The sequence below is a fragment of the Agrilus planipennis genome, unplaced genomic scaffold (genome assembly GCF_000699045.2).
Source record: "Agrilus planipennis isolate EAB-ADULT unplaced genomic scaffold, Apla_2.0 scaffold18, whole genome shotgun sequence".
Lineage (NCBI taxonomy): Eukaryota > Metazoa > Arthropoda > Insecta > Coleoptera > Buprestidae > Agrilus > Agrilus planipennis.
In genome coordinates this window covers 1392229-1417956 of record NW_020438920.1, presented here as the reverse complement: position 1 = coordinate 1417956, position 25728 = coordinate 1392229, and the positions used below count along the sequence as shown (strand labels likewise).

Genomic DNA, 25728 nt, shown 5'->3' with positions numbered 1-25728 from the left:
TAAGTATAAAATATTTTTTAAGAAAACATTTTTTAAATATTTTTTTTTTAACTAATAGTGGTGTTTGCATTATACCACCAGCTGCGAAGATTGAGTATGATTCATATTTTTCTGTTTGAAGTGATTGAGATATAGTTTTTCTATCTTTATGTTATAGTTTCTTCAGTTCAGCAACAAATAATTCTTTTATATGCTTCTTTATTTGCTTCTTTATTTGCCTTTGTCACCCGTTTTTATTGGAAAAAAGACACTGATGCCAAAATCGTTTGTTTACCGTAAAAAGTCAGAGCCAAAATAGGTTTGCCAATAATTTTATTGATCTAAAATCAACAACAATCATTTTATATCGAAATATTTACAACCTCATTTTGTTTCTGATCTTTTACACATTGTAATAATAAAAAGAAATGGAATCCATAGTTTCTTTAGCTTGGGTTCATCTAATAAGTGATGTTCGTCGTGGATTATATGCATTTATTAGCAGATCGCAATATAGTTTTCAGTCTTACACAGCTGGCGTATCATCATCATGATCATAAGGTCGTCAGTCCTAAGACTGGTTGGATTTTCGATTTTCTATCCACTACAAACTTGCTCCTAATATTATGATCATGATGATGATACGCCAGCTGTGTAAGACTGAAAACTATATTGCGATCTGCTAATAAATGCATATAATCCACGACGAACATCACTTATTAGATGAACCCAAGCTAAAGAAACTATGGATTCTTAGGACTGACGACCTTATGATTATGATGATTTTCACATTAATATTGCATATTAAACACTGTTAGTAACTAAAAATGTCATAGTTGTTCGCATTTACAGTATTAAAAATGTCGTTAAATTAATAAGAATGATAGAATTATAATTTCTAAAGTTTCTAAGATTTCACCCACGTGACAGTGGCAATATCGCTTCATTAATTTTGTAACAAGAAAAACTTGAATGTGAAAGTAAAATATAACTCGCGTAGCTAAAATTAATCGCTATTTGCACTATGTTCTTTTCACATACATAAATGGTATTGCTATTCCTTATGGTATGCAAATAATTTTAAAACGTTAGGCTTCATGAATGAAATATATTTTAACAGAAGCTTACTTACACAATGTTACTTCGAACGTATACTGTATTATATTTGCCAGAATGATTATATGTTTATTTAATCAAAACCACTATCTAAATAAGCACATTCATTTAACAATCTCGCAAAGTATTCTTCTGGTTGCTGGTCTTGGGAGCATTCTTACTTAATGAATGATATGTTGTCTTTCATACTTTAAAAGTAGAAATCTTAGAAGTTTTTGTATCTTATTATTGTGCTTTGCCAAATTAATTTATGCTACTTTCACATCATTATAATTCGGATCATGACCGTAATGATAATTATTTTTCACATTTACCTTAGATAGAAGTATACATATGAATTACGTTTGTTTGCTTTGGAATTTGGATGTATACATATTCATCAGGTTTCCCAAAAAGTAATTGTTTAGTGTTACATTGAATACTATACAGGCAGTAAGCTAAAACGTTCACAAAACTTAGAAATTTTCTTCTCTTTATCGGTTTTTTTTTCTAATATAAAAAAGAGGTTATTCATGTTTCATCCGGCAATGTAAAGGAAGAATAGGTAATGAATTTTTGCTTCCATTAGAGAATATTTTAATACTGCAAGGCTATAAATTAAGTTTAACCATATATAGCTGATTAATAATGGAGATTTAATATACATCACATGTCTTGTAAAGGTTTATAAATCCAAGCGTCATATGTTGACACGTGTGCCAGAATGGAAAAGAACTCCCTGGGGTCTCCCCTACGCCATATGAATTGATCCCAAGAGGCCACGAATAATCCTCAGATTTGGGTCTATCTAAACCTTTAGTTCGTTCATGATCAAGAACTGTAAGACGGGTTAGGCGCCCTACCAATGTGACCCCTAGCCGAGCATATGGGTTATTAAACAACTGCCCCTCGAGTTCGACACTTGTTGTTTAGCAGATCCCTAGCCCCCTTTCTTTTTGCCGTGTATCCTTACTTACTCAGCATTCTTTGACCTCCAAGTGACAATCCTTTGCCTCAACTCTGCAGCCCTCATAATGAATCAGGCTGTTCACCTCATCCACTCCTAATGTTCGCTCCATCTTTCTCCTCCTCCTAATGTGTCATGTTAACCTCAACTCTACAATCCCCCCTGATCACCCATTGTGCCAGACGTGTATTTCGATATTTAAGGCATGAACGAAGCGGTCACACCCTGCAGTCCTAACCTTTTCTAACGTCTGTTGAAGTTCTCATGCGATTGTCACTAGGTATGTCGAGAACTGCACCGAGATCGGTTCCCTATGAGCGGGTTGGCTATGTCGGTTGAGGTGGGTTCTTCCTCCAAGTCAGCGTTCTGCGTCTATGCTGGATTTAGTGGTTTCTCACTATTGGGGGGTTCTTTTAGCTTTCCCATACATTCGCATGGGTAGCAAGCTCTCTCACTCCAATCAGGTGAATACCTTGAGGGGGATCGTAAAACCGTTCAGATGGGATTGCCGCGTGTGAGACGCAAACCATTCCATATTGAAATCGTCACCTTCCATTGTACAAACTTCCAATACCTACCACTTAAAGCAAATTATTGATACATTCAGATGAAGTGCATGCCTGGAGGGGTTCAAATGAATGTATAATGAAAGATGGCAACTTTAATACGGAATTATTTGTGTTTAACATGTAGCAATCGTCGTTGTAGAGTCCACACCTTGTCATGGTGGGAGAGGGGGCTCAGTACTCATCGAAATAATGAGGAGATGGAAAGTAATCTATGACAAAAGCTCCGAAAGCATCCCCCTCGAATGCCGAGGGAAACTATCCAGTAGTTGGAATGGTATGGAGACAAGCTATGAGAACAGAGCCGGTGTGCAAGGCTGATGTGGGAGAAGAGCCCACCCCTACTGATTTAGCTAACCCATTTAAAGGGAGACAATCGCGATACGATCACCAAACCTGGACAGGCGCTGAAATGTAAGCGGTCATGTGGGTGTGCTTGGTTTCACCCATTCCTAAAACGAAATAAGGGGGGGGTGAAGTAAGTAAGACAGAACAGCAAAACTGAATAGATAACGTTGATGCGAAAAGCACAGTTGTCCGAATTAGCTGGGAGGTTCAAGAATGCTGGGTGATAAAACGATACGGGAAAACGGATGTCGCTCAAAGAGGAGTGCTCCGGAGTACCCATTCGGCTGCTCCCACGTCAATTGGTGTTGGAGCGGGCTGTTGGTGGTAGTGATAGATCACATATTGAGTTAGAGGTCTGTCAGCTCAGCCCTTTGAATAATTACCGATCTTAAACATACTATAGTAAGGCAAACCCGGGTAAGGTCAAAAATTATAAATTTGACGCATTTGCGGGAATATATTTCACACGAGGAAGAGTAGGAGTTTCAAATAATAGTCGCGTTTCAAAATAACAAAATTTAATTTTATTGCTCCACAAAAATAAAAANAACTTGAGCGTTACTCATCCCCGGGAAGAGAATGGAAGGTTCGGATTTGGGAGAGGGTTGAGTAGGGAAAATAGTTAAGCGTGGGGAAATTGGGGTGGGGAGAACCGTCGGAATAGGTGGTCCACCTCGGAAGTGGTGGGTGGAAACTCGCGCTAAAAAGCGAAGCTAGGAGTGGCTCATTGTATGAAAGACAGGGCCTTCTAAAACGGTCGTTTGGCTTCGGGGCGAAGTTGGACAGTGTCGAGATAGTAGGGTTTGCGTGGCCTGACACTGAGACTCGGAGATATGCTTCGAATTAAATTGCAGCCTCAGCGAGAGAAGGTAAACCGGTTTCTTTCAAAATTTGGGTAATTCTAACGAACCGGTATTGTTTAGTGCGGAACGAAGGATCCGCATGTAGGTGCCTTGCAGAAGTTTTAGGCGGTGGGGAAGGGCGCAGCCCCAGACGGGAATGGCGTAGGAGCAAATGCTACTGTTTATTGCGTTAAACCCACGGATTATCGAATGTTGGGAGATGGAGTAGTTTCGGAAGAAAGGCTTTAGTGTGATGAATGCACCCATTGCCTTGTTACGCTTAGTTGCGATGTGGAGCCGCCAGTTTAGTGTCCTGTCGAAAACGGCGCCTTTATATAGAGTAAATAAAAAAATATTACCTTTTGGTTTCCAAGATCGAATTTTTATAATAAAAAGACAAAAATAAAATATAAACTAACTAAGAAAAGAGGACCAAACTTACCTTTTGTTTTTACCCAATTTGAACAATATTAGTCGTCACGTAATCACTTAAATTCTTTTTTTTCTTTCTATTCAATTTTTTTCTTACTGTACTCAACAAGAACTTCTCTCGCATTCCTCCACTTCTGTCTCGTCGACCCATACCTATCATCACTATCCTCTCTTTTCCCCGGGACTCTCGCGGTGTTTTTTTTTTCTTTTTTAAACGTAGATCGAAACAGTTTTTTTTATATCGATCCACAGGATCTCCTGCAGGAACTATCATGTCAACCATAAGAGGTCGCATAAATGAAATTATTTGTAATTATTTTAAAATAGTGTCGTTTTAATTTAGATTTACACAAAGGCAAACCCCCTCAATACTAAAAATAAGGGTATAGACGCAAACTTCGTTAACCCCCAGGCAGCTTCAGTGGCTTCCTAGAACCAATTTGTTGTCAGGGGGTGACTTCAGGGAATCTTTTTCTATTTTAATATATTGCATCATTTGGCGTTAAACGTGAACTGTATCATTCAAAAAGAACTAATACGTTCGTAGTAATTTATTGTTTCATATCTTGAATTGGTTTGGTTGAAAGTATTAAAAAGTCAATAAGTTCAACTAAATGTTAAAATTCTCTCTTTAAATGACATATTTTACACTATAAAACCTTTTTTGAAAAACTAAATAAATGTAAAAAAGCCATGTTTGTTTTCGCCTGTAACTTTAAATTTAGTGGACTTAGTCAATAGACTACTATGAATATCAGTCTAGCAAGTTTTGAGTTTTGAAGTCTCAGCTACTAATCTACGTACTTGCATATGCATATGTTTAATCTTCAATTGGCGAGAATATTTTTAATCAAAATCATTTATTTAAATTGCTTACAATTGTAAACATCTCTACAGCGAATAGTTATTAGTCGTTAAGAAATTTGTATTTCAACAGCACGTTGTAATTTCTTTAAAAATGTAATTGATGTATGCAGAGATTAAAGTAGAAGTTTGAAGAAAGTTTGCAATAAATTATCTGAGCGAACGTTATTTTTTTCTACAGTTTTCTTAACACGTTACGATGAGAGTACTCCTTTGCTATAGCGCAATTATTAAAAAATTGCATTTGAAGAAGTTATTCAATCACATACGACATGTATTCTAGTTTCTGTATTGCTTCACACTATAAAGTGGCAATAAACCCAGAATACAAATCATACGATCTCGTTTTCCTTTTTGACTTCCATAGCACCCTTTGTTTGTTTATTTATCGTTCACATATTCTATCTCTTATCTTTCTTTTTATGGATCCAGCCAATACTTTTATTCGTGAATTTTATTATTCTTCTAGTTTTATCGCTCACTCTTTTCTATCCGGAGCCAAACTTCGCATTTCCCTAAAACTAGAACATCCCACATTTTGTGAACAGTAATCCAGTCTCTACCTCTCATAACTCCTGGTTCTGCTTCTACTACTTCTCTAACTAGCTCTTAATATCTGATAAGGTGCCCTACCAATCTATTTCGCCTATTTCTTATTAACTCCCATAGAAGCCTCTTTTCTTACTCTTTCTAATATCTCTTCTTCTGCACCCGTTTTGGTCCCGTGAAGAGTTCTGCTTCAAAAGTAAAATCCGGATTTGAAGCTATAGTTCTCCTACAGTACTTTAGTTGAAAACGTATCTTGATCTGTATGTTGTCACCAACTTTACACCTTTCAGACATTGACAGACATCTACAAAAATGGTCCAAACTATTTTTCGCCAATCTGGCTTAATAAGAATGCAAGACAATAGTGAATGCTGACTAAGCTTCCCTAAAAGACCCTGCATATTGATTTGGAACATAATAAAGTATAGTATGAAATTTCTCATAAGTAACCTCTTTTTTGAAGCATTATTTTACCTCTAAAAATACCCAAAAAAAAAAGCGCAGTGAAGAAGTTAAAAATCCTATGTAGATACATTGTGCGTTACACGGTCAGAAGAAACGCACACACATGCGTATGATCACACTGTATATCTGTGTATGCACGTATATGTATGTGTTTAAGCACTGGTAGCAAACAAACTATTTAAAGATAAATGTGTTGGCGTACAATTTCCTCTTTCAAAGTAAGCGTTTCCTAGGAAGTTGAAGAGGAGCGATACGAGTGGCATGATAGTTCTTGGAGTACCTAATTATGATAAACGATAAGGGCAGTAAACACTGCGATGATGATAAAGACATACATTACTGTAGCGTAACTGTACCGTGTGTTTAAAAATTTATCGTATTTGGAGCCCTAATGCATTCTAATAATTGCATAATTTTTTTATTTAACTAGTAGAAAATATCCTCCGAGTCCACTATCGTGGCTACTGATGTCTTCCCTCTTTGTTCAAATGAATCCGGTCACTTAAAGAGTCGGTTTAGGAAGGCGAACTCTACTAATTGTAATTATTATATGCGGTCGATTTATGAGTTGAACTATCTGAAACAACTTTAATATATTCTTTTCTTAGAACAAAACATTTTGTGTATTTGAAATTTTCAGTTTGCTTTACTAGATTTTAACACTAAATATAAAAAAAAAGAAACATTGCTACTATTTGAAAAAAGGGATCTATAAGAATATCCTCGGAAGTAACTGTTCTTTGTTCCTATCTGGACAAACACATGGTTGAAATATAGAGACAAACTAATTTTTTTTCGATATTTTTTAATTCTTTGAAGTACCTTGTACAATTTGTTCGCTAAAAGGTCAATTTATGCGTTGAAGAAAGGGCCAATTTACGGACTGGAGAAAAGGTAAGTTTTAGAGTTTTCATAACTCGCAACTATCGACACTAATTTGTGCGTAGCAGAATTATTAAAAACAAGAGCAAGATCAATACCAAGACTGGGGCTGTCTTCAGCTTGGTTTTGTTTGGCTCATCGCAAACCGCAAAACGGCTGATCTATCTATTTATACATATATTCTAATAGTGGAGAAGTAAATATTAGGAAGGGAGTCAGACAGGGATGCACACCGTCACCGCTACTTTTTAATCTATACAAACATCGATGACGCGATCAACATCATTAAAGACAGTACAACGGTAGGGATAAATATAGAGGTGCAAAAGATTAGTATGCTTAGATTTGAAGATGATACAGCAGTATTAGCATCTAGCAAGGAGGAGTTAGAGATAGCTTTAAATAAAATGGAAACGGTATTGACAAAACAGTACTGTATGAAAATAAATAAAACTGAAACAAAAATAGTGATATGCAACAGAAGAAAAAGTAAAGAAAGAAGAAATATAAAGATAGGAGACGAAAAATTAGAAGAAGTGGCCTATTTTAGGTATCTAGGAAGTCAGATAAGTCAGGACGGAAGGAAAAGAGACATAAAGCAGAGGATAGCGCAGGGTCGATTCGCCTTCAATAAAAAAAAATCACTTCTATGCTCGCCAATGATTAATTTAGAAATTTTTTGAAAAAGGTTATTAAAGGTGTTTGTTTGGAGCACGGCGCTGTATATGTGCCAAACATGTATAGTGGGCGCGTCGGAAAAGAAAAGGTTAGAAGCGTTCGATATATGGGTGCTACAAGTGAATGATGAGGATACCGTGGGTAGAGAAGGTTAGAAATGAAGAATTATTAGAAAAAATAGGAGAACGGAGGACTCTATGAAAATCAATAAGAAATAGGCGAGATAGGTTGGTAGGACACCTTCTCAGGAATGAACGTCTAGTTAGAGACATATTAGAAGCAGAAACGGGAGTTAGAAGGGGTAAAGGTAGAAATAGATTAGATTACTGTTCACAAATAGTTAAGGATGAGGGTTGTTCTAGTTTTAGGGAAACGCAAAGATTAGCTCAGAATAGGAAGGAGTGGATGTGCGTGTCCAACCAGTCTCAGTACTGACGACCTTATAATGATGATGAAATAAATACATTTGGTGTGAAGGATAAAATTTTGGAAAAATTGCAGTAAACATGTTATAAATTATTTATAATCAACTATTACAATTAAAAAATAATAGTGAAGGAATGTTCTGAAAATTACATTGTGTTTAAGAAGTTTTGTTACAAATTGTTGTCTTCACTAAGGAATAGTGACCATAATTTTTAATAGAACAGCATACAACTGAATATACTGTAAGCTGCTATAAATGCACAAGTGATGTTATTATAAAATAAAATATGAAACAGTCAGATACGTCTCTATAAAATAATATGCGTACTGTATGCAGCAACTGATTGTTCGTTTGTTTTATATAGTAAGCAAAATTATACGTTTTTGCAAAACGTCAGTTTACTTTTTGATTAATTCATGACCTAGTTTTACACACGATTTTTCTACTCTACCTACGTTTAAACACAAATATGAGCAATTAGATAACGGCTGCAATTCGACAAGAAAAACGACATTTTGTCGATGTCCCTGATGAAATTATTGACCAAACAGAAATACCTTGCTTTCTAATATACAATACACTATTTAAAAAAGTTAACGATTTGCTAAATGGAAAGAATTTTTAAGGGGAAAGACCTAATATTAAGATAGGAGACGAAAGATTAGAAGAAGTGGCGGATTTTAAATATCTAGAAAGTCAGATAAGTTAGAACGGAAGGAATAGTATGGATATAAAGCAGGTTCGAGTCGCCTTCAATAAAAAGAAGTCGCTTCTGAGCTCGTGAATGATTAATTTGCTAGGACACCTTCTCAGGCATGAAGGTCTGATCAGAGACACATTAGAGTCAGGAACAGGAATGAAGAAGTGTAGAGGTAGACCTAGGTAGGAAAGAGTGGAGGTGCGTGTCCAACCAGTTTTAGGACTGACGACCTTATAATGATGATGAATAATCTAATATATCTCTACCTCTGTTCCTCTTAACTTCTATTTCTTCTTCTAATATGTCTTTGACTAGGCCTTCATGTCTGATAAGTGTTCTTACCAACCTATCTCTTCTATTTTTTATTGATTTCCACAGCGCCTTCTGTTTTCATACATTAACAATCGTTATCGAATTTATAAATTAACCGATCTCGAGCAAATATAAAGCATTTCTTTCTTTTTGTTAAGAGCAACCCAACACTGCGGTATACTTTTAGAAATATCTAGCACTTTATCCACTGTGAGTTATCCATCTGACATCTCAAACATTGAAAATTAGTGACTTCTTTTAGTTTTTTGTCTCCTGTTTTTGCATTAGTTGGAATCCTTCTTTTACATCATTTGTCAATACTTTTGATTTTTGCTTTTTATTAATTTTCATGCCATCCGCTTGTGGCAATAGCGCTTCAATTTCCGCAATTTTGTATAAGCTTTAGTAAAAATGATCGCAAAACTGGTCGAAACACATTCGTGAACTCTTTTTTGGTGAAACTTATTATTGTTTTATTGTACGTTATTGAAGTATCAAGTTTAATAGCAAACTGGAACTTGTTATTTATGGTGAAGAAATCGGGGTCAATAAAATAGTAGCATTGATCAGCTAAGTATTTTAAAATGCTTATGTAGGTACATACACCATGTACATAGGTATTTGTTGGGTTAGTAGGTAACGAGAGTAGTAATTTCTATTATTGCATTTATGAATAAGTATTTTATGCGTTTGTTCTTAATATCCTTCTCCTTGTTTGTAAATTCGTTTGGTTTTATGGTTTAATAAAATGATTCGGACCAGTTAGTGTAAGTGCAATTTACATTTAAATATGGATTTGCACTTCTTACCCGTATTTGCATTTTTTAATTAGATTTCATTAACAAACACGTGCATGCTTTTATAACCTTTACCTAAATTCGTTGAAGTGCTTTTAGAATAATGAGTGTCACGGTAAAATCAATCAAATTCATTTTCAGTTTTCAATATTTATTATTCCATTATTATACGAGGGTGGATTGATAAGTTTCCGGCCTAACCAAGAGATGACGCCACTAGGCCTACCTTGAGGTGACATTCTATAGTACCATCCTTGGATAGCTTGTAGCTATAGTTTCAGCCCGATCTCCTNGTACGATAGCGCAACAGAAACAAAACAAAACATAAACTTTATGGTGGTCAATATTCTGTCGAAACCATCAGATGGATTGGTTGGATCCCAACATTCGCAGACAGAATACCGACTCACGATAGTACCTTATGTTACTCATGAGGTAACGTTAGATGAAAACTGTATTGATACCATGACGATTATTTATATTTGGAGCATAATAGAAGATATGATGGGAACCAAGAGAGAAGAGGGAGAGAAAAAGAATCCTACCGGTGGGGAGTGCGGCAACCTCTCATTATTGAAAAATAAATATTTCACCTTACTCCATAAAATGAGGGAATCATAACCTAACCAGGGAAGTCATTTACATTTATGGTGGCTTTGACAGAATCCTTTGGCCATTGTTACCTGGCTAGGGATTTTTAAATCAAACAGAAAAGACATACAACACCATTGCACAATATCTTGATCAACTAATAACCCTTTACCTACATTAGAATTTATTTTAAAAAGTATGAAACAGATAAGTGTGTAAACAACATATTCCGAAAGTACGACCAACAGGCGTCATAGTAGTGTGTATTACATACATATATATGTACGTTTATTGCATATCGAAATTTTTATAGAATGCACTTATACTTGAAATTATTGTTAACAATCGTCATGTTCAAATTAGATACGATGCCTTTCTTTACTTACGCGCTGGATTGTATTGATGTTTTATTGAAATAAAGGTTGTCAAAATCCAGATTATGTTGTGGGGGAGGTAGTTCTTAGTTTGTCAAAGGGAGAGTTGTTCTTCCTACTCTCCTATGTAATCTGTGCCGGGTTCGGAAAAAAATAATAAACCTAACCTCCAATTATACTTAATATATGGAAATGATACAATTTTTTTGAATTGCGGTGAAGAGTTTTTTACCTCCTTCCATTCATTCTTCCGTATCCTCTAGATTTCCAGAAGTCACTAAAACCAACCCCTTTTTATGTTTCCAAGTACTTCCCATTTGTCCATTATAAATTTTATTGCATGCGTCTAGAGTATTAAATTTAGTCACTGTAAATTTTACCTTTCAAGCCATCAGTCAACTCTCTCTTGGTGTGTATACAAAATTATATTTATTACCTTTACATGAATTATTCGGAAAAGGTTGTTAAAGGTGTATGTTTGGAGCGCGGCGTTGTACGGGTGCGAAACATGGACAGTGGGCGCGGCGGTAATGAAAAGGTTAAAAGCCTTCGAAACGTGGTGTTATAGGCGAATGATGAGGTTAACGTGGGTACAAAAGCTTAAAAATGAAGAAGTATTCGAAAGGATAAGAGAACAGAGGACTCAATATAAAATAGGAGAGATAGGTTGATAGGACACCTTCTCAGACATGAAGGTCTAGTCAGAGACATATTAGAAGCAGAAGCATAAGTTAGGAGGGGTAGAGGTAGACCTAGATTAGATTACTGTACGCAAATAGTTTCTAGTTTTAGGGAATTGCGAAGTTTAGCTCAGGATAGGAAAGAGTGGAAGTCCAACCAGTTCTAGGACTGACGACCTTATGATGATGATGATGATGATGATATAGAAGCAATACATTAACTTGTGAGTGATTTAATAGTCGTAGTTAAGCACGAAATTCCATATTATCCTGAAACAGTTCCCCTAATCAACCCAGAATCTAGACAGAAATCTAAAAATTACAGCAGATACAGATTTTAAATAGACCACTCTAATCTAATTCATGTACATTTAGTTACCAATGGACTCCCTCCGATATGTATAAACTGTAATATTCCTACTAGAAATTAGTTCAGGGAACTCGAATTATGATTAGATCCGGATCAGATTTTTCGTAATACAGCCATCTGATCAAGGGATCAGTGCCTTGATCTAATCAGAAACTGATGAGCGTAGAGTATCCTTTCCCTTGATCCGGCTTTCTGATCAGTTTCTGATCAAAGTACAATACTCTGTTGCGATATTCTTTTGATGTCACCAATTGTGGAGCGATAAAAGAGGTGAGAGTATTGGAAAAATGTTTAAGAGGGATTAGAATTGAATGTCAATAAGATGAAGATTATGGAAAAAGGTGAGGTTAGGTTAGGTTAAGTTATAAAAGAGATGAGAATATTGGAAAAGTATTTAAGGATTAGAATTGAATGTCAATAAGACGAAGATTATATAAATGGGTGAAGTTAGAAAAAATTAAAAAATATAATTAGTTGGGATATATACTAGGATAAAATAATATGAATAACGTACATATAGATATGCAAATAGGAAGGCTAACGCATTATTAGGGAGGATATAGGAAAAAGGTTATAGATCAACGTAGTAAATGAGTAAATTGCAAGACAACAAAATGGCGATGTTTCTGAACATAATGCGCATGCGTAGAAATGCATGTGAGGTTAATAATTCACCACCAAATAGAAATAAATCTTCTGTAATTCTTCAATCATTTCAATAAATCTTTATAATTCCCAATAAATCCTTGCTTTTCTGAATAAATCCCCTTAATTCCTCAGTATAAAAAGTAAATCCCTAAAACTCATAGAATTCCGACAAGGTGTACACCATAAATTCCCTGCGGCTTCCCCCTCGTCTAGTTACTAAATGCAATTTAAATATTTAGAAGTCTGTAGCGAAAAGATAAATACTTATTACAATCAATGTTAATTGATTTGTTTATGAGCTACCAAACGTCCTTCAGCAAATGAAATTTTATGTCCCAGACTTTATATCGGTTTAAGCATCTACTAACAATAAAACAAAAATGTTAATGGCCATTTTAATCGAACTTTCAAGCCTCATTAATTATGTTATCGATCTAGTTACGTGGACATGGTTCAAGGCGTTTTATGCACCTTGTTGGTTCTTTTAAATACTAATTCTTAATTTCTTTTTCAATGTAAATAAAAGTGTAATATTATAGTTAAATGTGTACCTACCATAACTTTTAGCACAATAAAACAATTTTTAATGTTAATCTATGTGACCTTTTCGTATTTGTGTTTGAATTAAAAGAAAATGTTTTGTTATAAAATATATTTAGCACATTGGTACAGTACATTTTTCGAATTTCATTTTTAAAAAACGTAGTTATATTAAGTGCGTTTTAGCGCCTCATCATTCGGTTCTAAAAATACGTTTTAATCGCTGCAGGGGCATTACTATATGCTTGAAGCGTTTAAAACTGGAAAGTTAATTATAATTGTTATGAGTACGAGCAGGAGGTAAATGAAAGGCTAAATTTAAACGTTGTTTGCCAAATAAATGAGATATGTTTTAAGTTATATAACTTTCTTGCGTTGCAGACTCTATTTCTTATCTTAGAAGACAACTTAATATTTCTTTTTATACATTCAGAGCGTTTCTTATCCTTTTTTTATATGTAGGTATTACGTTCTTATTAAACTTTAAAAGACACATATTAAGAAAATGTTTACCTAAACTTGTACTAAAAGAAAACATAGTCAGAGTTAAAAAAAAAAAAACAGTTTTCTATAAAATTTGTGAAACAAGCGTGTGTTCATATGTTTTAAAGACTTTTTTACGTTTATTGAACACATGTTTTAAACAAGTTTTTCTTATCGTAGCATATTGACGTCATTAACTAATTGTGTTTTTAACAATGTTTAAACACTGTTTTAAACATACCAATCCTGTAAGATATCCTTTTTATTTCATAAGCCGAAGGAATTTAAAGAAAGTTTAATATGCTCTTTTTTGATTTTGAACACTTTAATTTAATATTTTATTTATANACGTCACTAACTAATTGTGTTTTTAACAATGTTTAAACACTGTTTTAAACATACCAATCCTGTAAGATATCCTTTTTATTTCATAAGCCGAAGGAATTTAAAGAAAGTTTAATATGCTCTTTTTTGATTTTGAACACTTTAATTTAATATTTTATTTATATTGTATTTTAAAACACTTTGTTTTGAACATACCTACGCCGACTATATAGTTAAGCGGAACTGAGTAACTTGTAAATCGGAAACTTAAGAATTATTAGTAAAGTCTTAGTTCTAGAAAAAATTGACAGTAAAGACTTTCTTCTTTAAGGTATATCCCATCCCCATCGTGCACTATTCACTTTAACAACAATTTCAATACGAAAAATCAGTTTGTAGATGAAGCGTGTATTATTGTACTATAGCTGTTTAGTAGGTGCTTTTCTTATTCCCTAAAACGAATGTGATCATCATCATCATAAGGTCATCAGTACTAAGACTGGTTGGACACGTACCTCCACTTATTTCTATCCTGAGCTAAACTTCGCATTTCCCTAAAACTAGAACAGCCCACATCCTTAACTATCTGCGAAGAGTAATCTAATCTAGGTCTACCTCTACCCCTCCTAACTCCTGTTTCTGCCTCTAATATGTCTCTGACTAGACCTTCATGCCTGAGAAGGTGTCCTACCAACCTATCTCGCCTATTTTTTATTGACTTCCATAGAGTCCTCTGTTCTCCTATTCTTTCCAATACCTCTTCATTTCTAACCTTTTCTACCCACGATATCCTCATCATCCGCCTATAACACCACATTTCGAACGCTTCTAACCTTTTCTTTTCCGCCGCTCCCACTGTCCATGTTTCGCACCCGTACAACGCCGTGCTCCAAACATACACCTTTAACAACCTTTTTCGAATTTCTAAATTAACCGTTCGCGAGCATAGAAGTGACTTCTTTTTATTAAAGGCGACACGACCCTGCGCTATCCTCTGCTTTATATCCCTACTACTCCTTCCATCCTCACTTATCTGACTTCCTAGGTATCTAAAATCAGCCACTTCTTCTAATTTTTCGTCTCCTATCTTTATATTCGCTCTTTCCCTACTTTTTCTTCCCTTGCATATCAGTATTTTAGTTTTACTTTTATTTATTTTCATACAGTACTGATCTGTCAGTACCGCTTCCATTTTATTTAAAGCTATCTCTAGGTCCTCCTTGCTAGATGCTAATACTGCTATATCATCTGCAAATCTAAGCATACTAATCTTACGAATGTGATAGATAGCAAAAATACATTAATTTCCTTGGCATACTTGGAAAAGTAACTTTTTATCAATGCGGCATAAATGCCCCAAATTTCATTAAAAAGACAGTTTCAGGGCAAATTGCCAGCTGTTTCAACGACGAATTTTCAAGATACGATATATAAATATTAGGTACAACGTACAATCAATATTATTCCTTCCGAGAGCATGTTCAGTCAAGGAAAAATTAATAAATGTTTGTGTTGGTCACTTTTTTAAATCAGTTTGATATGCACTCAATTATGAGCTTGCAAACTTTTCATAATTTCTATTAAGGTTTACATTGAATTTTTCCATATCGATGTTTTCTGATAAATACTTATCTTACAGTGACCTATAAAAGACATCTATAGCGCAGATGTTGTAATGCCCTTGAATTTTTTCCATTTAACATCAAAATATAATGTCAAGAACCTACCTAATGTCAGACATCGTCAATGAGTAAAGTTATTCAGAATTATTAGCTATTCCTTAAATGCCTTTGTCTATTTACTCTTAATATTCTTGTTTCTAATGTTTATTGTTTTTTATAATTATTTTATAAAATAAAGTCTATTTGTCTCTTTCTCTATTCATGTGCTAACTGCCTTTCCAATATTGTCTTAATCTACATATACATCTAAGCATATTATTTAAATGCATGTATACTATAATTTTTTTAATGGAAAAATTGTAAGAACTGAAATATTTATTCAGATGCATTATAAGGTTTTTGGATTTTCACTAACATTTTTTCGCCAACCCTTGACTTCATCATATTTGTGACAAGTAGGTTACATCATCATCATCACAAGGTCGTCAATCCTAAGACTGGTTGGACACTCACTTCCACTCTTTCCTATCTTACTTAAGCTAACCTTCGCAATTCCCTAAAACTAGAAACTATTTGCGTACCGTATTCTAAACTAGGTCTACATCTACCCCTCCTAACTCCTGTTTCTGCTTCTAATATGTCTCTGACTAGACCTTCATTCCTGAGAAGGTGTACCCTACCAACCTATATCGCTTTCCAAAGAATCCTCTGTTCTCCTATTCTTTCTAATACCTCTTCATTTTTAACCTTCTTTATCCTCATCATTCGCCTATAACACCACATTTCCAACGTTTCTAACCTTTTCTTTTCCGCCGCGCGCACTATCCATGTTTTGCACCCATACAGCGCCGCGCTCCAAACATACAATTTTAACAACCTTTTTCGAATTTCTAAATTAACCGTTCGCGAGCATATAAGTGACTTATTTTTATTGAAGGCGACTCAACCCTACGCTATCCTCTGATATATATCCGTACTACTCCTTCCGTCCTGACTTATCTGACTTCTTAGTTACCTAAAATCGACCACTTCTTCTAACTTTATGTCTCCTGTCTTTATATTCGCTCTTTCCCTGCTCTTTCATCCCTTGCATATCAGTATTTTTGTTTTACAAAACAAATAAAAACCGTTAATGAAAATTTTTAATCGCAAGTAGTTACTGTCGATTTTCATCAAATAAAAATTCAACTCAATCAATTAGGTATTTAAATATTTATTTTTTTTTGTAAGTGTAGTGGTTTATGTTTCAAAAACTCTACAATTGTTTCTACTGAACAGACTACCTTTGTCAAGAGTAACAATAAACCAAAACATTTCTTGAACACGCAGTTTGTAAATGTATAGGTACTTACATGTAAATATACGCACCTTGTAACAATAATGATGAATTTTTTAAATTCCTCTTTTGTTTCAGATTTAACACAAATAAGGATGGGTACCTAACTTTACCAGAATTAAAACGAATGATGGAGATTTTGGGAGCCCCGCAAACTCATGTGGCATTAAAAGAAATGATTTCTGAAGTAGACGAAGATGGAGATGGTAGATTATGTTTTAGGGAATTTTTGCTGGTTTACAGAAAAGCAAAAGCCGGGGAGTTGGATTCCGACTCGGGTCTTGGACAAATGGCAAAACTTACGGAAATCAATGTTGATCAAGTTGGTGTTAATGGAGCTAAGGAATTTTTTGAAGCTAAGGTAAATTGACTCCTTTAAAAAGAAACTTCATACAATAAATAATATGTCAGTGGGTATTTGAAAACTAAAAGCTAAGATATGAATTCCGATGTACTTTGAAATGCTGATTCCGAATCTGACTTTAGAATTGCCACAGCACGTCTGAATTAATGAAATATTCTAATTTCAAATTCAAAAAAATTCAGTTTTTACACCTTTTGAGTGCATTAACTACGTGAAATTAAAGGAGAAAATAGCCGAGAGGATAGATTTCCGACTCATATTTTAATCTCGAATTAGAATCTCGCTTTAAATTTGCCCCATCACGTTAAGATTTTGAAATGTCTTTACTTAAAAATTTCAATGGTGTTAATTTTGCTTAAGTATTAGGTTTTGAGGTTACAATATGCTTCTCGAAATTTAACGTGCTAGAGCTTTACTGGAGCCATATTATTTAAGTACACCTTCACAAATTCATCTTAAATGATCGCTTTATTATTTCCTGATTCATTCTGTACTACTAATATGAGTTGAAAACAGAAAATACAAAGACGTTTTGGATGTATTTTTCAAAGACGAACTCAAATCTGACATCAAAATCTCCCTAAAATACTGATATTTTCAAATATCGCATTCTCAAATCCAAACAACCCAAATTAGAAAAAATTGAATTTTGGAGTTAAACTATCTCAAAATCTTGATGTGCTAGAGCAATCACGTAATCAGATTCTAATGCAACGATAAAAGATACCTCAGAAATTACCAGTACGACCTACGCAATAATAATCGTCTCAAAAAGAATAAAGTTATATTTCTTTACTGTAGTTCTTAGGCTTTCACAGCCGACATATATCAATGCGGTGTTCTTCCGGGCTTTTTGGCCGTGTTCCGTGAAATTTTACTTTTCCAAACGTTTCGCCGTTCCTTGCTGGCGGCATCTTCAGAGGTGATGCTGTGTTTTCTTTCCGGGCTTTTTGACCGTGGTCCGTGGAATTTTACATCGTTACATTTCTTTAGTTTTGATATTGTTATATATAAAAAGTTTAACATGCTGAGGTAATTCTAAGGATAAATTTGAACTCGGCATCGTGACCAGTTAGTTAAGGAAAGTAGTTGAAACAATTAAATATGAACTGGTATCGATACATAAATTCAGTCTGACCACATTTGGGAATGAGAAGATTGTACATAAAATAATTCGATACATTTTTTTATAGATTGAAGAAATCGCAAAAAAAAGTAAATTTGAAAGTGAAATAATCCAAGAACAAGAAGAACGAAAACGTTTAGAAATAGAGAAGGCAAACAGGAAACAGGAGTTTCTTCAAAAAGCTGCAATTTTTAATAAATAATCGTAAAATCATTATTTTAATTTTTTAATGTGACTGTGTTTATATATACCTATGTTGTACCTAAAATTTAAATATTGTATGTAAAATTTTACACTTTACCTGTTTTACCGTTAATTTAAGAATATTTAAAATGTATAATATCGTTTCATCGTTAATTTAAGTAATTACTTCATTCATTATGTATGTATCTAGTGTTTTTTTAATGATTGTATAAAGTTTAGTACTTAAAATCGCTGTTCTATTTTTAAGCTTACAGTAGATATTACCAAAGTGACATTTTAATAAATATATATATATAAGTTGAGACCTTAATAATTTTTTGTCTGTACTTAACACCAAACAAAACAATACTGAATGAAAATAAATAACAGTAAAACAAAAATACTGATATTCAAGGGAAGAAAAAGTAGGGAAACAACGAATATAAAGATAGGAAACGAAAAACTACAAGAAGTGGCCGATTTTAGGTATCTAGGAAGTCAGATAGGTCAAGACGGAAGAAGTACTAGGGATATGAAGCAGAGGATAGCGCAAGGTCGAGTCGCCTTCAATAAAAAGAAGTCACTTCTGTGCTCCCGAACGGTTAATTTAGAAATTCGAAAAAGGTTGTTAAAGGTGTATGTTTGGAGCGCGGCCCTGTACAGGTGCGAAATATAGACAGTGGGCGCGGCAGAAAATAAAAGGTTAGAAGCGTTCAAAATGTGGCGTTACCAGCGAATGATGAGGATACTGTGGATAGAGAAGGATAAGGAGGTATCAGAAAGAATAGAAGAACAGAGAACTCTATGGAAGTCAATAAGAAATAGGCGAGATAGGTTAGTAGGACACCTTCTCAGGCATGAAGTCTTAGGACTGACGACCTTATGATGATGATGATGACTTCATGCCTGACATTTACTTTTCAAAAGAATTAAGCAACCATTTCTTTACAATCAATATATACCCTTTACTAAAATCAAATTAAATGTATCGGTATTCTACTTTCATTACAACAGTGCGCGACGATTGATCACAATGGTAAACGCATGCACGCGTTTCTATTGCGCGAAAAAGTTTTGAGTTCTTAGAAGCGAGTATTTTGCAAGTATTTACTGTGGTAAGTTACATGAAATAAAAAGTGCATGAGTAGGTGTAGTTCATCTTGGCTCTATCGGAGTAACTAAAAATATAGATTCGCGTAGAGCATCAGGCACCTCTAGTAGAAAAATTTATTCAAAGCTGCGCAAAAGTCAATCAATATCCCCAGTCATTAAAAATATATTGCTCTGATTTGTTGAAACCATTCTTTTATTAATTTTTAAAAACTTGTCGGAAAATTACCTACTACTTGTCGCTACTTATTTTCGGAATATCAATATACATCAATTTATCAATTCGTTTTAAGCATTACAAAATTCAAAATTGAAATGAACCACTCTTCAGCATGAAGTAAGATGAATATAATGTTTTTATTACAAACATAAACTTAAAGGTACAAAAGTTATGGAATTATCCTTTAATTCTTTTATGATGTGCAACAACTGTAAATAAAATAAAAAAGAAGTTCCTTCTATCTATTTAAACGAAATTTTCGAAAATGTAGAGCTTTTCCTTCGGTACGAACATCATTTAGGAGATATAAATAAAACAAAACTTAATTCCTTCTATTTTTATTTTTAATTTACTAATTCCCGAAGTACTGATCACAAAAACTAAAGATGCCTTTCGTAAGTGTAAAGACGATTGAATGTTAAACAAGATTTACATTAAACTTCATTTTCAAATTGGAAAATACACTATGGAAACAAACACTGTTAATTTAAAATGTATTGTAGTACATAAACTACATACAGCTTTTTTGATGTTTGGTGGAATACTGAAAAAATTAAAGGAATTCGAAGTTAAAAATTTGTATACGTACACTGATTAAAATATCCAATACAGATGTTACTTTTACCATTTAAGTTTAGAATATGCCTCTGAACTAACAATAAATGTCGTAAAAAACAGACTTAAGCGGATAGCTTACGGATGTATTAAGATGCGTTATATTTTTTTTCGCGCTTTTCTTCAATATAATTTTGCTAATATTGTATATAAAAAAAATCATGAGTACAATTCCTTTAAATTTTGATCATTGATTACTATACATCTATTAGAAAACCATGATGGCCGACAACTGCAACAATTAGAAAAGAATGATGGCCGACAAGTGTAACAATTAGAAAATAATGATGGCCGACAACTGCAACAATTAGAAAAAAATGATGGCCGACAACTGCAACAGTTAGAGAAAGAATGAGGGCCGATACTACGTCATAGTAGAGCAATAAAAATGGCCGGGGATAGCGGGAAGAACTAGTATAGGTAAATAAAATTAATTATTATTAAAGCTCGTAACTCAATGGAGTTTAAAAATCAAAACTGTTTAATTTGTACCTTAGAAATCACGAAATATATGATAGTTGTATAGTTGGTATAAATTAATCTTTGTTTTTTGACGCAAACATGTTTTTACTGCTTAAATTTGAAAGTAAATACGAAAACATAACACACCCAACTGCAAATACCCAATAAAATAATTAAGTTACCTAATTTGTTGTATATATAATGTATGTTTTAAGTTTATTCTTCTTTTAGTTCAAAATATAAAAACATATGTATGTATGTACGTATATATATATAATATGTACAATAGGTTTCCACAATTATTTTTCTTAAGATAAGTAAGTTCAGATTAAAATTGTAGGATCCAATGATGAATAAGTTATAAAATATAATAAATATTTACATGGTAAAATTACACACAGAATGATATATCACTTAACAGTTACCTCACACAGGCAATGAACTGCTCACACTTTTAGTAAACATTCTACCAAAGAAACTAATTCCTGTGGAACCTCCAGGAACACTAGATATAACAGTCCATAAAAGAGTAACTATTTGTGCTATTGCAAAAAGTACAGTAAATGGTGTACTCTGCAAATGTAAAGCACAATATAGCGTCCCAAATAGTGTAATATTGTATGCTACTGTAGAGTAAATACGTTCCCTAGAGAACATATGCTTTAGATGAGCAATGGGGCCCCATAAAAATGAAAAACTAAAAAATACAGTTTACAATCTGAATAGCAAAATCTACAAAACAATATTACCTTAAAATAAAAAATAAACTTCCTAATGTGAAGAGTAAAGAGAACTTCCTTGCTTTTAATAATAAAATTGGAATGTAAATTGCAGACAATGAAAAACATAAGATGCCCATAAATAAGCAAATTATAAATCCGGTTATTCGTTGAAATCTCGACTAGAAAATTAAGCTGATGAATTATATTTATTAATCTGGATGGTACCTTCTCTTACAAGTTTTGGACAACACTGCTTTTTCGTATCCTGATACCACGAATCTTCCTCATTGGGCTGATCTCTTTTAAACCAGTTTATAATTTTAGGAGTTTGTACTGTTGGTATTTGTAATTTAAAAGACTTTTTTTGATCACTTTGTAACAATAAATACTCATCTAAATCTTTTTTTAAATCAACCATTTTGTGGTTATGTTATCAATATGAGGATATGTCATGACATATGTCAATTAACGTTTGTCTCATTCGTCTCTGTCCGTTCTTATCATTATCATAGATACGGCCTCATTCCAGAAAGATATGTTTATAATAATATGACTTAACGAATCCTGGGAATCTGACACCCGATATAAATAATCCACTAATTCGCTTTTTACCAATCAATTGTGCATCGTTTGAGGGTTCTACATATGTAAATATCATAATCGTGCATCCATCAGTTCTGTTAACAAAAAGGAAAATTGTTTCGGCTGCAGGTGGAAATTAAATGTCAATTTATTCAAAAACTACTGAATATATGATAATTTAATTGATGCCAATTAATTGCGTGTCATTTGGGTTAGAAGAGTGATCTAATATTGAAAACGGAAGTTATCTTTATAACATTTATTAGTAATAATTGCATATAATACACAGACAAATGTTGCTATTTTTCATTGATATTACCAATATACATGCGTCATTGGTGAATCATAGATAATAAAATGGTTTTTAAAAGATTAGTATTATTTGTAGTCATCACTAATAAATAATATAAAAATAAACTCCGCTTGCCATAATGGCTCAATCTTCAGGAACAAATGACACGCAAACAATTGTCGTCAATTAAATTATCATATGTTCAGTAGTTTTTGAATAAATTGACATTTAATTTCCACTTGCACCCGAAACAGTTTTCGTTTTTTTAACAGTACTAATGAACGCACAGTTATGATACTTACATATTTAGAACCCGCAAATGATGCACAATTTATTGGTAAAGTTCGAATTAGTGAATTATTTATATCGGGTGACTGTTTCACATGACTGACGTAACGTTGTCATTTCTCCTCTATGGTAATGATCCCAATAAAAAAGAAGTGGTATTATAATAAATAAAAGAGTGCGTTCAAAGTAGAAATTGAAGCCTGTGGTAAATATATTATTAAAAAATAAAAAAAAGATTCAATCAACAGGAGACTGATTCTAGATATTTAAAACGGTTTAAAATCAGTCTCGCGTTAATAATGCTCACATTAAGAAGTGCCGGAACACGTTTCTTCAGCTACCAACCTTATAGTGGTAATTTGAGTGAGTTTCTCTTTTATTTCTTATTAAATGTTTGGTCATTTTTTACATTAGTTGACATTGGAATTGAGACATGAAGTTTAGTCAGGTAGGTAGTACTCACTAAGTAGAATCGTGTGGTAGCATTAATTCCGTGCGGAAACCAATGGAGCTTGAGATACAGGCTCCTAAAGTTATTTAATCGGAAGAAATTTCGATTGGTACGGCCCTGGCTGCAGCCCTTCGTCAGCTNAGTTATTTAATCGGAGGAAATTTCGATTGGTACGGCCCTGGCTGCAGCCCTTCGTCAGCTGTTCTCGCCAAATATGCATTGATGACGTCATTGTTTAGTTAGGTAGATGTATGACAGACTCGAGTTTGTTTAATGCCCCTGCCCGCCGAAGGCGGGCTGATACATTAGAATAATGTTAGGAAGATATGTTTTAGGACAAACGATGTTTGGCGGGAACAGCTGACGGAAGGCTGAAGCCAGGGCCGTACCTACCGGAATTTCCTCCGATTAAGAAAACTTTAAGGGCCTGTATCTCACTCACATTCATTTTTAAACAAATAATAAACAAAATTCTAGTAAATACTACTACACTACTTTACTTGGTGAGTACTACCTACCTGACTAAACTTCATGTCTCAATTCCAATGTCAACTAATGTAAAAAATTACCAAATGTTTAATTGACATAAATATTCTACTCTTAACAAATGCATCAATAAACACTCATTAAAAATATAAAATAAATTGTGTGTAACAGGGACGTACTGGTATGTTTAAAATCACCGTATGCCGTGATACGCAGTCGATGTACTGATGTCCTTATAACGCCATGGACAAAACAATTTTCTAAATTGAGACAAACCAGTTAGTGTAGAAAAAAACTTCAATGGAGTGCAAAGCAGTGTGTCAGCCTAGTGGAACGTACGTTATTTATCCATATCGTAAATTGGAGTTATCCTACATCTATAATTATTTCTTTTCGCAATTTATTATCTATACTTTCCAAAAGCAACGCTTCATCCTAATTATAATATTTAGTGAATTTTGATATTTTACTTGCTATTTGGTACGTGTATTTAATTTCATGTGATACTTATTTAATAGTGTACATAATATGTTTTTTTGCATTGAACTAGTCTTTTACAGTGCTTATGTTCTTACTGAATTCTACTGTTTATTATTGAATTATCACCTAGGATAATTTTGCGGTTAATGGTGAAAATACAGGCTGTAATATTTAAACTGAAAAAGGTTCACCATTGCTGTAACACGCTATGCACGTTATTTCACCAGGAAAGACTTAAATAATTATATCCGATATTTGAGGGATTTAATATTTTATTAATTGTTTAATTTTCGAATATGTAAGATGTTTATTTTGCTTAACAATAATACATTGTGCGTTATTTTATCATTCATCTGTGTGCAAGTCTCATGGAACGCACCCTGATTTATCCATAGCATGAGTTGATGTTATCCTGTATCTATGGTTATTTGTTTTGACAGATAAATTATTTCATAGTTGTATCTTATCAGGTGTCCATGATTATCTACGTCGTAATGCAATCTATGCTTTTACAGATACCCTGCCTGCTCTTCAATGGCTTTACGATAATTATAACGTTGACATTCTGTGATTTACTTGTTTGACATTTAGTTTTTGTTTTTCAGAATTATGTTCGGAAATGTTTAGAACATACTTCTACAGTATATAAAGCAATGGTACTGTTCTGGGGCCTCTTTCTATCATTCTAGAAATGTTTTTTATGAGTATAAAACCTGGAGTGAACACTGGATATAAGAAAGATTGTATGGTGATGAATAAGCCTGTGATCAGTATGGATACAAACAAATTATATGAAAAGGTACGATTTAAATTTGTTAAATGAAATTTTTTTTGCAATGGACTAATTTCCAACCAAGCAATATATAAAATAGTTTTTATATTTTACTTGTTTTTTTTTANGCCTCTTTTTATAGATTATTCAACAAATGAGAAGGAATCGCAATTGATTTTGGTGCTACTAAAACAACCCATTTTGATGTCTTCACCTTGCAATATTGTGCAGTTAATTTTGTTCCTGAGAATAGGAGGCAATTGGAAATTAATTTGGAAGCCACTGAAACAACAAATTTGCGCTGTGGCATCCCTCCTATATTTGGTTTACTCATCATACTGGTAGATTTTAGAACGGTACTTTCTACAGTTAATTAAGGTGAGAATACATGACATAATTTATTAATTTGTAATGGCATTTCTTTTAACAGTTATCTATTATGTACGGTATAAATTGATGTTATGTCGTATGTATAGTATTTCTTTTAGATATCTATTGACCACAGAATCTATGGTATTTCGTTGAAAGTTTATCTACTGTTTACTGTTCAAGTCGTGCATCTGTGGAATGTTCATAATTTTTTGTTGTGTATTGACATCACCCCTCTATGATTATTTCACATTTATCTGTCAAACGTAATATGTCATGTATAGTTGAGGCTTGTCGCCATCTTATATTTCAGCTGCTTTACTTGGTTTTTGGTA

The 25728-nt window shown here is 33.6% G+C and overlaps 2 protein-coding genes and 1 long non-coding RNA gene across 3 annotated transcripts in view; 2 read left to right on the top strand and 1 right to left on the bottom strand.

Moving 5' to 3' along the window:
• Positions 1-18566, top strand: part of LOC108744135 (EF-hand domain-containing protein D2 homolog) — a 40667-nt gene extending 22101 nt beyond the window's left edge. Inside the window, exons 2-3 of the mRNA XM_018479750.2 lie at positions 16950-17232; positions 18429-18566. Coding sequence (XP_018335252.1) covers positions 16950-17232; positions 18429-18563 — 418 coding nt within the window. The 3' untranslated portion in view covers positions 18564-18566. The remainder of the gene's footprint in view (positions 1-16949; positions 17233-18428) is intronic.
• Positions 18567-21209: 2643 nt separating this feature from the next.
• On the bottom strand, positions 21210-22156 carry LOC108744080 (protein transport protein SFT2). Its single transcript, XM_018479670.2, has 3 exons — positions 21909-22156; positions 21701-21852; positions 21210-21648 (listed from the first exon to the last, which is right to left on the bottom strand). The coding sequence occupies exons 1-3, from the start codon at positions 22089-22091 to the stop codon at positions 21378-21380; spliced, it is 606 nt and encodes a 201-aa protein (XP_018335172.1). The 5' UTR covers positions 22092-22156; the 3' UTR covers positions 21210-21377.
• A 719-nt stretch (positions 22157-22875) lies between these two features.
• LOC112904243 lies at positions 22876-25054 on the top strand. The gene is made up of 3 exons (XR_003230974.1): positions 22876-23198; positions 23944-24107; positions 24858-25054. It is a non-coding gene; the product is annotated as an uncharacterized LOC112904243 (long non-coding RNA).
• The last annotated feature ends 674 nt before the right edge of the window (positions 25055-25728 follow it).